This window comes from Piliocolobus tephrosceles, chromosome 9 (genome assembly GCF_002776525.5).
Source record: "Piliocolobus tephrosceles isolate RC106 chromosome 9, ASM277652v3, whole genome shotgun sequence".
NCBI classification, from domain to species: Eukaryota; Metazoa; Chordata; class Mammalia; order Primates; family Cercopithecidae; genus Piliocolobus; species Piliocolobus tephrosceles.
The window spans coordinates 11,385,829-11,399,509 of NC_045442.1; the positions used below are offsets into that span (position 1 = coordinate 11,385,829).

Genomic DNA, 13,681 nt, shown 5'->3' on the forward strand with positions numbered 1-13,681 from the left:
GAGCCCAAACTGCCAGGGACAATTGGCAGGCATGTTGTTCTGTGTAGCAGACAGAGCTGCATCTAAGGGAAGTCCTCCACGCTCCTAGCCGCAGTCTGTTGCCGCCGCTGGTGCTTCCATGGTGCTGGGAGAGGGCAGAAAGTTAGGGCTGGACTCAGGGTGCTGTGGGGGCAGGGCTGGTAAATGCACTCTTGGGTCTGGCACATTCCACCCTCAAATGATACAAATGTGGACAAAAGTTCGAATGAGACCATCACCAACTAGGAAAGGCAACGGAATGCTTGAGTGCTCCCTTTTATGTCATTTTATTTTCTTTTATGCAGACCAGTGAGGGGGAAATCCCACAGATTCTTCTGGAAACTGTCAGGATGGTGGGAAGATGAATGCAAAACTTACATAGATTGGGATGCCCACAGTTTGGATTTTCAAGATCTAAAACATGAAACAAAACCAAGCAAATGTGACTTTTAGGATAAACACAATGGCCCCCTAGAAGGGGAAAGAGGAAGGCCTAACAGTTGTAGAAAATGCTGGCTCTCAACGATGGCTGCACATCAGAAAAACTTGCAGCGGGTATTGGAAATAAACTGCCAATAAATTAGGAATAACTTAAACACAATAACGTGCACAAATCTGAAGAGGACAGCTTGATGGATTCTCACAAAGTAAATATTCCTGTGTAACCATCACCCTGATCAAGACAAATATTTCATCCCAGCACTTTGGGAGGCTGAGGCGGGCGGATCACGAGGTCAGGAGATCGAGACCATCCTGGCTAACAGGGTGAAACCCCATCTCTACTAAAAAATACAAAAAATTAGCTGAGCGTGGTGGCGGGCGCCTGTAATCCCAGCTAATCAGGAGGCTGAGGCAGGAGAATGGTGTGAACCTAGGAGGTGGAGCTTGCAGTGAGCCGAGATCGTGCCACTGCACTCCAGCCTGGGTGACAGAGTGAGACTCCATCTCAAAAAAAAAAAACAAAGACAAATATTTCCAGCCCCACAGAAATCTCCTTCATGTTCTCTGTCAGTTAATTTCCCAGCTCCTCTCCCTTGCCCCCACAAAGGAAATTGTTACTGTGATTTCTACCATCATAGAAAATAACCTGGAAGCTTTTAAAAATACTGATACCCAGGCCCGACCCATGGAGTATCTATCTAGTCTGGTGATCTGGGTGGGGCTCTGGCCTTGGTAGTTATAAAGCCCCCAGGTGATTCTGATGTGCAGTCAGGACTGGGAATTACTCACTGGCTTGTAGCAAAGTCTTATTCTGGTCAGAAGCCAGGCCAGGCAGTGGATCTGCCTAGATGCTGGCAAACACCTACTGAGGTAGATGGACCCCGTCCTTCCCCAGTGGACCCGAGTGAGGCAGGTGAGTCTGGGCTGTGGATTTCAGGGAAATTAATGTGTTACTCACAGGCATCAGTGGAGGTAGTGATGGCAAATACGCTCCACGGAGCCTCCTCACTTAAAAAAAAAATACCCTTTGATGCTTATAAAATAGATCTAGTGTGACCCAAGTCAGGCAGTCTGATTTGGGTTATAGTTATCCATATCCATCATTTTTCATTCTAGAAGAGATTTCTCTTTAGCATTATTTGAGGCTGTGATAATCCTTAAGAAACTGAGCCGGATTTTCCAGGGATCTTCAGTGTAGAGCACTGGAGATTAGAAGCCAGTGATCCCCAAAAGGATGGGGGAGAGAAAGAGCAAAAAGGAAATAAAAGAAAAACACAACATGAACACTTGCATGGCTTTTGCAGGATAGCTTGGTCAACCCAAACTTCTGTATGATCTGGTTTGTCCTGAACTCCTGCCACTTGCCGTCAACCAGGGCCTGGGCTCTGATCTCATACTTCACGAGGCGTGCCGCGCGCAGGCTGACGGGCTTGTGCTCATAGGCCACGAAGGGGGATTCCAGGTCTGTGTGCTTTATTCTCTGCAAAGAGAGTGACCCACCTCAGGTGGAACTGCAATCGGAGTGGCCCAGAGATAGCGAAAGCCGGCGCCTGGCACATAGACCCTGGTATATAATGTGTGCAGGCAGCAAGCAGGCATTTCCCAACTGGCACCATCTCCTAAAAGTTGCTGCTGCTGAGTGGGTTGTTATTTGAGCCCTTACCATACATAAACCAGTGGCTGATGGCCTGGGCTTTGGCCAGTCTAGAAAAACACCATAAGTCAAGCTTTATGATGGCTTCGCCAGAATTAAAAAACCAATGTAGTACTCAATAAGGGCATTTGGACTGTTGTTGTCACATAATTCGTCTCTTCCACCCAGAAGAATTCATTGTGTAGGGAGATGCCTGAGTCAGTGGAGACCACTGAGGAGACCAAGAGCTGAGGCCCAAGAAAGAGAAATGACTTGCTCTAGGGCACATATGAGGTACTGGCAAAGCTGAGATTAAAACTCTGGTTTCTTCATTCATGCATTAATTCACTCATTTATCCATTCATTCATTCAGCCAGCCATTTAAAGCCCCTTTATATGGAAGCTGCAGTGAGCCGAGATTGCGCCACTGCACTCCGGCCTGGGTGACAGAGCGAGACTCCATCTCAAAAAATAAAGAAAAATAAAAAAATAAAGCTCTTCTATGTTCTTGGTACTGTGATTGGCAGTAGTAATAAAAAGATTAATAAGGTATGGCCTCTCAAAAGCTTGCAGTTTAGAGAAGAGAGACTTGTAAGCAAATCTTAAGCGGAACACAGCGATCTTTCATCATAGTTGTCATTGTCATCATCATCATCTTCCTCATCTTCCCTAATGCACATGGTGCTTTGTGTGTCAAGCTTGCTCCAAGCCACCCTGCACAGATTAACACATTTAAACTCACAACAACCCGGTGAGGTATGTCCTGTTACCTTCTGTGTCTTTTAAAGGTAAGTAAACTGCACAGAGGAGAGTTCCTGGCACTTGCCCAGGTCCTATAGCTCACAGGCCATTTGCCTGCGGACTCTCCATTGCTAAACATGACATTCTCCTGCCTCTCCTAAAGTCCAGCAGGAGCACTACGGAGAAGTCAAGCACCTTTCTGGGGTCCTGCCCATAGCCCACTTTGCAGCTAAACAAAATTATCCCCTCTCCCAGTTGGGGACATTACTGGTTATCTTCATGGGAGAATAACTGAATTGTTTGTATAAATTGAAGATGAAGTGAGCCCCAATGTGGAGACAGAAGACTAGAATCTAATCCTGGCTTTACCAGTAGAGGCCATATAAACACAAAGACGCTCAGTTTTCAGATCCTCATCTGCTAAATGGGCTACCAATACCTACTTCCCAAGGTGGTTGTAAAAATCAAATGACATCACATATACGAGCATGGTTAGCACTTACATTTCATGTCAATTAGTAATTAATGATGAATCAATTATTATTAATTCAACATGGATTGACTCTAACTCTAAAAGACTTTCAGAGACATAACTTTCGTGCACTCTATCCTTACCTGCATGTAAAAACTATAAGAGGTAGTATCATGTTTGAGTCCCGTTATCTTAAAGAAGAATCCATATACAGCAATCATTTTCGAATAAGTTGTGTTCTCCTAAATTGGGAAAGAGAAACAACAAAGTGAAGGGGGAAAAATATATAGTGTTCAAAGTCAGCCAGGTGCGGTGGCACACACCTGTAATCCCAGCACTTTAGGAGGCTGAGGCAGGCAGATTGTCTGAGGTCAGGAGTTCAAGACCAGCCTGGCCAATGTGGCAAAACCCCATCACTACCAAAAATACCAAAAAAAAAAAAAAAAAAAAAAAATTAGCCAGATGTGGTGGTGTGTGCCTGTAGTCCCAGCTATTCAGGAGGCTGAGGCAAGAGAATTGCTTGAATAGGGGAGGCAGAGGTTTCAGGGAGCGGAGATTGTATCACTGCACTCCAGCCTGGGTGATAGAGTAAGACTCTGTCTCCAAAAAAAAAAAAGTCAAGAGGACATGGTAAAACAAAGTAAAGCAACAACAACAAACGTCACTCATTCAGCAACTGATTTGAAAGTGAAAATACAACGGCAATTTTAATGTAGGAAACATGGAGAAAGTGAAACTGAAATCCTTGGTAGTAGTAATTACTGCTAACAATTTGGAATAAATTCACTCCAAATTGGATGGCAATTTCAACCTGAGTTTTAAAAAATTCTATACTACATATTAATGCTTTTAAGTGTAACTTATATTATTTTGAATGAAATATACATTTAACAACCACGCAAGAAGATACCACTGCCCAGTGAACCCTGGAGGCTACCTCTAGAACTATTGTTAAAGGAAAAGCCATCAGTGGCCCTTGAAGGTCAGCTTTGACTGATTCATCTTATTCTTTAAAAATATTTCAGGTCTCCAATGAGATCACTTGGACTCGGGAAGGGGAATATCACAGACCGGGGCCTATTATGGGGAGGGGGGAGGGGGGAGAGATGGCATTGGGAGTTATACCTGATGTTAATGACGAGTTGATGGGTGCAGCACACCAACATGGCACAAGTATACATATGTAACAAACCTGCACGTTGTGCACATGCACCATAGAACTTAAAGTATAATAAAAAAAAATGTCAGTTCTCACAATACTACAGAAAAAAATTACAAAGCAAAAAGGAAGAAGATATTTAGGCTGCACATAGCTCCAATTTAAAATTTCTTCTATTTTTATGTTTTTCCTCATATTTTTCCCTATACCTCCCTTCTCAGGTCCCTGGGAACCCATCAAGTTTGCAAAAGTTACAGTGTACCCCCAAAACCATGCCTCACCCCAACATTCACAGTCCCCTGGCTGCAATCCTGCTTGGCAAAAAAGGTTTGAGATCAGGTAATCAGTGTTTCTGGAGGGTTTAGACCCTCCTCTCCTTGGTCTCACTACAAACAGTTGGTACAGTTAGTAGAAGTTAGTAGTAGCCTTAGTAGTAACTACTGAACAGTGACAATATGATTTACTCTTCATGTTCCTTAGTGAGGTAAAGAATAGGTTAGGTATGTTCTTAGATGACCTGTGGTCTACAGACCTTTGAAACAAAGCATGTTGTTTCAATTTGATGGACCCAAGAGCCACTCAAAGCACTTGCAGGAAGTGCTGACTCTGTGATCTCCATCTGCCCACTTAGGCACGACATCTCTGCAACCAAAAGGCTGAGCCAGCCTCTCCAGGGATGACTCAGAGGGGACTCTCTGATGATACATTCAACACCCCTTAGTTCTTGAAACATGAATTCTTTTGAGATCACTGTGGGGGTGCCTTGAAATAATCAAAGGAGATCAGTGATTTCTTGGAAAATTGTTTCCATCACAGGGAACCCAGCACGGAGCACAGCTACCAACCCCAACGCTCCCCTGGTCACTAAGTGCCAAGATGCCTTGCAATCAAGCTCCTGGACCCACTGCAGTTTTATTCTGAGATCTATCAAAATAGCTGCCCAGACTGAGTTCACCCCTATAAGCTTAAACATGGACTTGGTGTGGAGTCTCTTGTTGAGCCAGTTTGCAACTGTTGGTGTTTGTGGGAAATAGGATGACCAACCTTTCCCAGTTTGCCTTGGCCTTTCCTGGTTTTAGAATTGAAGTCCTACATCCCAGAGCAACTCCTCCATCCCAGTACCACCAGGATCGCTGGTCCCCTTAGTGGGGTAATTATTAAACGGCCTGTCCCAGGCCCCTGCCTTGTGAATTTTATTTCCTGGGAGCTGATGACCATGCAGGAGAGACACCTATGATTCTCTCTTCTGGTCCCCTGACCTCCCTACCAGGAGCCAGAAGTGATCATGGCTGCCCTCCAAAGGTTCTTAACTAAGCACGAGAGGGACAGTTCTTCCCCTTGTTTGGGTGCAGTTCTCAGTACCTGGTTAAAAAGCAGCCCAAATCTCATAGCCTGGGTGTTAAGATCTTTCAGTTGGTCCATGTCGCCCCCATTCTCCAGCTGAAAGGAAAACACACACAACTGACCACAGAGGGATCCTCTGGACACGAGTGCCTGTCTTCATCTTCATGCCTCTTTCTTGATGCCTGCACCCCTCACCATGTTTGAAAAAGAGTTCTGCCTCTAGACTCACATTCAGCCATTCATTCAGTTCACAGACATTTATTGAAAACCTACTGTGTTGGGTGCTGTGCCCAGTGCTTTCAGAGGATGCAAGGAGAAGACAGAAAAGTACCTGAGCAGTCTCGCCTGGGAAATAAAATGTGTACATGGGGCAGAGATGATCACAGTCACAAAATCAAGAGCAAGCAAGGCCCCTCATGGGAGGCTCCAAGGTGAGGGCTGGGGCGGGGAGGGGGTGGAATTCGAGAGGATGGCATTAGGAGCAGGGGACAAAAGGAAGGAGGTGGACAGAGTTAGAGGACCAAGAGCGAGGTGGGGACTTCCCAAGATGTCTGCACAGACGGTCCCCTCTCTGTCACTCCTCTGCTGCCTTGTTAGAGAACGGTCCTGAGTTATGTCCCATAAAAGCACCTCCTTCCACGGAGTCAAGATCTATGGTGCGGGGCGCGCTGAGCACTGTGGCTTGCATATTACAATAGGTATTTGTTGAGCAGGATTGAATTTTAACTAGTGACTCATACTTCTTCAGAACTCACACACTGCCCCTCTTCATCTTTGAAAACGCGAGATTGAAAACACATAAGAACTACAACAGTTTGCATGGACAATTCACAAAGGGGAAATGCCGCATAGAAAAACATTCGTAGTCACCAGTAATAAAGGAAATGCATGTTAAAACATGAGATGCTGTTGTTCCCTTCTCAATTAAGAAAAGTGATTAGAAATGTAAATGCTCTGTGTTGCTGAGGGTGCACAGAGAGACATGCTCATTTATTACTGGAGAAAGAGTAATTTGGTCCCAACACTTGTTAATCTGTACCAAGAACAAAAATGCGTATGAGGGGAGCTCGAACTACCCGGATTCCAAAGCTGGGTCTCCTCCCTTCTCTCCTTCCGAGGCCCTGCTCTTCCCACTTTCCCTGGAGGACAATCCAGATATGTCCTGACCTCAGAGATCTAGAGGCTTCAAAAGTGAAACCCATCTCCAGAAAAGCAAAGTCAGAGAGGCAACATATTTTGACAACTGTGTTCTTGCAGAGCAGGCAACTCACTGCGTGGTAGTGGTTGGCTGTAACCCGGTTCAGCCATGACTCTGGGAAGAAGTTAATGTACCGCAGCACCTCCAGATCCTTGCCTGGGAAGAAACACAAAGAGAAGGGTTTTTAGTGTTATTCACACCGGAGCCTCAGAAGTCTCATTTACAGAAAGGAAAAGGAAGAAGTCAGGAGCTGAGGGAAGGGAAAGGGGTGGATGGTCTCCTTTAAGGTTTGATTGACAAAGTGGAAATAAACCATCTCAGGGTCACTGTGGTTATGTTCAGAGCCAATTACTTTTCTATTCCAAATCAATTCTCTTTTAAAAACTTACAGAAATACCAGCCTGGCCAACATGGCGAAACTCCGTCACTACTAAAAGTGCAAAAATTAGCTGGGTGTGGCGATGCACGTCTTTAATCCCAGTTACTTGGGAGCCTGAGGCAGGAGAATCGCCTGAACCCAGGAGGCAGAGGTTGTAGTGAGCTGAGATTGCACCAGTGTACTCCAGCCTTGGGGGACAGAGTGAGACTCTCAAAAAAAAAAAAAAAAAAAAAAAAAAAAAACCCACCTTATACAAATAATCTTCCAAAGGAAACAACACATTCACTCCAAATTGGATGGCCATTTCAACTTCAGTTTAAAAAAATGTCTTTACTACACATTAATGTACAACTTAAGTGTAACTTATATTATTTTGAATGAAATACACTCTCAACAATCCTGCACGAAGATATTGCTGCCCAGTGAACCCTGGAAGGTACCTTGAGAACTATTATTAAAGGAAAAGCCATCAGTGGCCCTCAAAGGTCAGCTTTGACCAGTCCTCCTTATTCTTTAAACATATTTCAGTTCTCACAATATTATCGAAAAAATTACAAAGCAAAAGGAAGAAGATACTTAAGTTGCACATAGCTCCAATATAAAATTTCTATTTTTATTTTTTTCCCCATACTTTTCCCTAGATCTCGCTTCCCAGGTCCCTGGGGAAGAGTTAGTGTTCCCCCACAGCCACGCCTCACCCCAACATTCACGGCCCCCTGACTGCAATCCTGCCTGGGAAAGGAGGTTTGAGATCAGGTAATCAGTGTTTCTGGAGTGTTTAGTAGCAACTTGGACAAAACTACCTGGCCCCATCAACCATTCCTGAATTCTAGAGCCACTTATTGTATCTGGATAGCTGGAAATGGCTTTGAAAATGTTCTCAGATGTCCTTTCAGATGCAAAGATCTCACTGGGTGGCCTCCTGGACTGCCAAAAACATATTCCCCCACATTCCTTTCCTCTTTCCGAGTTACAGGTACCATCCCCTGTGCCCAGAGCACGAGGTTGAGGGAGCACAAATCCAGAGTTTTCTCCCAAACTGCAGAACAAGGGGCCTAGAAGTGAAGCATGTGAAGAGGTAGGACATACAATTAGATGCCAATAAAACAGCCCTTGGCAGCTGTACACTGCTTCACAATATATAAGCCCCTTTTAGCCATCATTGCATTTCATCAGAGCTCCAATTACCCTCATTTTACAGACAGGGAAAGTGAGACCAAGAGGCTACATGACTTTCGAGGCTGCATGACTTTCCCGACGTCACATACTTGGAAGTGACAATGCCATGTTTCAGGTGATTCCCTTGGAAACATCAGGTGAGGCTCCCCCAGCAGTGGCTGCAGGGTGGGCAGGTGCCCAGCAGCTTTCCTGTGGATGCACTCCCCGGGACTGGGGCTTACCTTTGGTAATGCCGTGCAGACGCAAGCAGAAGAAGAGTGGCCTCAAGCTCTGTCCTATATCCCGGTCCAGAAAGCAACAGTTCTCAGGAAAGCTTAGCAGAGGCATAAAGAAGAATAACAGTCCTTCAGCAAACTGCTTTCTGGAATTAGCTCGGGCTAGGGAAAGCCATGTTGTAGAGACTAGTGGCTTCACCAGCCAGGGGGAGATGGAGCCTCAGTCTCTCTAGAGGGGTCAGGTATATGGAAGCAGATGGTGGCTTAGATGACATTCTATAAAGTCCAGCCCCAGAGATGGTAATGGAGACAAATGCTTATATTCTCCTCAGCATCTACCACTGAGTTCTGCACAAAGCAGGCGCTCAATGAAAGTGTATTAAGTGACTGATGGGAACGCATGTTACTTTACAGTTCTCACTTGAGTCTCACCAACTTCCTGTAGAGCAGACGGGGCAAGGATCATGAGCTCCATTTTACAGATGGGAAAAAGAGGCTCAGCTCGGACTGGAACCCGGGACTCCTGACTCCCCCTGTACATACGCTGCCCTTCCAGTAAGCGACCAAATTAGGCGCTTTGTAAGTGCTTTCTGGTAAAATTTAAAAGAAGAGAATGGCTGTGTGGGGAACTAGTTTTAGCAGCTGGTTTCAGGATCAGTTCTGCTATACTCAGCGTTAATACCAAGCTCCAATTAACTTCCTCATGGAGCTGAAGGTCAGCGCCGGGTTGAGAAGATCCAGTTCTTTTTGAGAAGACACACACACACAGACACGCATTCCCTGCCCTTGTTTTGAAATAACTTACTTCACAAAAATCGTCACTTTTCATAAATGGGGACAACGGGGAACAATGTTTCTAAGTCCCTTTGGAAATGCAGTCACTCCCTCAAGGCAGAGCCTGCAGAGGACCCACCCAGGGTACTTGCAGATTATTTTTCCGTAAATCAAGAGTGATGTCCAAGTCACATCCTGTCTCAGCTGGACAGAAGGCACCACTGACCCTATGGTCCCCTCTGTCAGAGATGCCCGCCAGCTTTCCCGGAACCGTTTATTTTTATAAGATCTGGGAATTTCTGGGACCGCCCAACCGCTCCACGCCAGAGGTCCCAGAAGATAGGCCTAGGGGTGCAGAAAAGTTGTAGGCATAAAGACAAGTGAGTTCTGATTCGATTCAAGGGTTATTTACCAGCATCTACCCGGTGCCTGTCTCCGGAGGTGGACAGAGCAGCCATAAATAAAGTCAGGCAGATGCTTTCAGGAGTGCAGAACTACTGGTTCTGGAACCAGCCCTCCATTACCCAGGGTAAGTGGAGCCGGGGCTGGTGGGTGCGGTGCCTGTGCCCTGAAAACACTGACATCTTCGTGAGACAAATAACACTGGCTCACTTCCTTTCCTCAGATGATCTGAGCCTCCGCCTTCTTCTGCTTCTTTTTCATCATGTCATGGAGGAACAGCTGAGGCGTCATCATGGCTGGGCAGCAGGTGCCAAGTGGCAAGAAGGGGCCAAGCTGACGCCATCCTCCTTAGCCCTGCCCAGTGCTCTGGGGACAAGCCAGCACCTATGGCCAGGGCTCCACAGCTGGGTGCTGCCCTAAGCAGTGGGCCCCTGCTGGAGCTGCAGCTTAAAAACAGATTCAGCCCCAGAAAGGAAAGGACCCATCTGGAGGAAAGCATTGCCCCCCACCAGGAAGCTCCAGACGCCGGTTCTGCTGACGTGCTTGGCATGGCAAGGCTGCTGGCAGGGGCGAGAGGAACTGAGACCCTGATCCTCCCTTTCAGAGGCACTCAGACCCACAGGCCTTTCAGCCAGGGCCTCTCTGGACAGCCATCCTGTCCCAGAGGATTTGGAAACAGCTTTGTTGAGACAGCTGGTTGGACTTGATGACCCCTTGGGGCCTCTGGGAAGTGGCAAGGATACCCACTTTTGTGGCTGACATGGAAAGGCCATGAGTCATCTCATCACCCAACCAAGTTGGAGTCCCTGAGGCAGGCAGACCAGGGTCCAATCCCAACCCAGCCAGTCACAGTCCTGTGACCGGGCCTCTCAGAGCTTCACTCTCCTCTATCAAGTGGGAGCAGCAACCACAGGTGTTGCCTTGGTGGGGAGGGAGGAGTAAAGCTGACAGTGGGAAGGGCTTGGGCCAGCTACTGGCACCCAGTGAGTCCTCAACACCCATAAGCGCCACTATTGTCCTCTTGCCCCAGGGAAAGTGAATGGACTTAAGCAGGGTCAAATGCAGGGAATTGTTCTTGGCGGTATTCATCATCATTGCCACCCTCCAAATCACCCAAGTTATGGGCCCCTCAAAGAAAGAAAGTGGTGCCCTCAGCTTCTGATTTCCTGAAATCTCAAAGGATCTAAGGGTTGTGGTCCACCCTCAGAACTGATCAATATAACCTGGCTCTGGGAGCCTAGCAAGGTCCATTGTCTTGGAGCCAGTGTCCTACACAGGCCACTCAGGGCCAGTCCAGCACCTTTTCCATTTTACTTGGCGCCACTTAACTGTCTGGGAGCGGAGGCACCTGCTCCTCTCTGGCCCAGTGGTGAGTGCCTTCACATGGTGTCACGTAAGATGGGAGGGAGCAAGCAGCTGCTAAGTCTGGGGACTACTGCGCTTGGCCACACTGGTGAACTCAAAGACTGGCATGATTTCTCTGGTACTGCGCTCTGTTTGTGCAAAGACTTCTTTTGGTTTAGTGCTTACTTTTTTGAGACAACTTCAGGCGATGGTCTATGCCTCCCAAAGTTCACTGAGAAATCCTGGGGCGTGACCTCTCTAGGGAAGACAGTTCACAGTTCCTTGCTACTGAAGGACACATCCAGGTTGGCCCTAGGTTCTACTTGCCAGAACTTGGGGACAAATCTCCCATAGACTCAGAAAGACAGTGCCTGGGGACAAGTCTCCCTCTGATGGGTACATAATGTAATTTTAGAGGTGCTCTTAGCCACAACTTTCTCACTTCCTCTACCCTGTCATCTGCTGGAGCCTTCCACCCTTCCTGTGAGTATCAGACCCATAGCCCTGATATTCCCAGCACTTCAGATTTTTAGCCTTAACATACATATATGCTACAGCATGATGAACCTGGGAGCAGTAAGCCAGGCGCAAGGGTGAATGCTGGATGATTCTACTCTATGAGGTACCTAGAGTCATCAAATTCATACAGACAGAAAGTAGGACGGTAGCTGCCAGAGACTGGGGAAGGGGAATGGGAGTTGTTGTTTCATGGGTGGAGTTTCAGTTTGGGAAGATGGAAAAGTTCTGGAGATGGCTGCATAACAATGTGAATAAACTTAATGCCACTGAACTGAACACGTAAGAATGGTTCAAATGGGAAAAATTTATGCTATGCATATTTTGCCCACTTTAAAAAAGACATGAGGGTTAAAAATGACTTCGCTTATTTGAGAAACACTTGAACTAACATATTAAATTTTAAGACGTTTGAAAAAAAACACACATTTTAGGGTAATAACTCACAATGAGAAGAGAAAATGGCTTTTCCCCTCCCCCCCCCCAAAATACAACTCAGCATAGAAGACTTGGGACTCTTCTGAAATCAAAGAACCAGGAAATGGAGGCCGGTAGCGGTGGCTCACGCCTGTAATCCCAGCACCTTGGGAGGCCGAGGAGGGCGAATCACCTGAGGTCAGGAGTTGGAGACCAGCCTGGCCAACATGGTGAAACCCCGTCTCTACTAAAAACACAAAAATTAGCCAGGCGTGGTAGCAGACGCCTGCAATCCCAGCTACTTGGGAGGCTGAGGCAGGAGAATTGCTTGAACCTGGGAGGCAGAGGTTGCAGTGAGCCGAGATCGTGCCACTGCACTCCAGCCTGGGCGACACAGCGAGACTCCATCTCAAAAAAAAAATCTATCTATCTATCTATCTATCTATCTATCTATCTATCTATCTATCACCAGGAAATGGTCCTCTTGGCTCCTGACACTCAACTGTGGTAAATGAAACAATAATTCCTTCTGCCACCCCCACATCATAACCTACCAAAGGTCACCACATTTTAGGACCCCTGTCACATGCTGTCCTGGGCCTTTTCTTTGAGTCAGGGCTGACCCACCATCAGTCCCGGTGAGTGCGTGTCATTACCTCCATGCACAGTGCTCACAGTGCTTGCCCAAAGGCAGTGAACGGCAGAGGTGGGGCTAAGACTCGGGGCTGACTTCTCCTAACATACATCTCATTTATTGCGTGTCTCTGCTCCTAGATTGCAAGCTCCGTGATGACAGGGTTTGTGTCTGCATTGTTCATTGTTGTACTCTTGGTGTCTTTTACGGTGCCTGACACTTAGCTTGCAATATGTTGGGTGAATTAATTGGATGAACGACCTGGTCCCTGCCAAATCTCCAGCCTCATTTCCACCATCCCATCCCTCCATTCACCCACGACTTGCCTGCTAGGAATGCCAGTAGGGCCAGCCCTGGTGCACATACTCACACACACTTGCTGCACATACAGGCATCTATGCTGCTATCTCAATGCCCATGTGGTCCTGTCTGCTGTCACTATGACCTACCAGATTTTCACTGAGACTGAGTTCAATGTCCTTCTGTCTGTCAAGATGGTCCTGACCCTAGCACAAAGGGAAATCCTGTCTACTCACAACCACAGCTGCCCTTTTTAAGAACCTCCTACACTCAGACTCTTATACTTCTTCTATTCCTCCATGCTTATTGTTGAAGGTATGTTTTGGTGCTTCTGATTCTCAATATGCCTGGAAAGCCAAGAAGCAATGTGGCAGAGGTGGAAAATTAGTAAGAACTAAGCATAATATTTAGGGACCCTGAGAACAATAGAGACTCAGGTTCCAGAGATCCAAATTAAAGGGGAATAGAGTCATCACCTCTCAGAGCAAGAGAAGACACAAACAAGGCAAGAAGCA

At 46.6% G+C, this 13,681-nt stretch overlaps 1 protein-coding gene across 2 annotated transcripts in view; it reads right to left on the reverse strand.

Moving 5' to 3' along the window:
• Positions 1-278: 278 nt before the first annotated feature.
• Positions 279-13,681, reverse strand: part of BTBD16 (BTB domain containing 16) — a 68,169-nt gene continuing 54,766 nt past the window's right edge. Inside the window, exons 11-16 of one of the 2 annotated variants that reach the window (XM_023224396.3) lie at positions 8,786-8,877; positions 7,080-7,162; positions 5,827-5,904; positions 3,449-3,547; positions 1,751-1,939; positions 279-432 (exon numbers count right to left, since the gene is read on the reverse strand). In XM_023224396.3, the coding sequence (XP_023080164.1) occupies positions 364-432; positions 1,751-1,939; positions 3,449-3,547; positions 5,827-5,904; positions 7,080-7,162; positions 8,786-8,877 (610 nt within the window). In that variant the 3' untranslated portion in view covers positions 279-363. The remainder of the gene's footprint in view (positions 433-1,750; positions 1,940-3,448; positions 3,548-5,826; positions 5,905-7,079; positions 7,163-8,785; positions 8,878-13,681) is intronic. The other variant, XM_023224397.3, reaches the window with a different exon arrangement.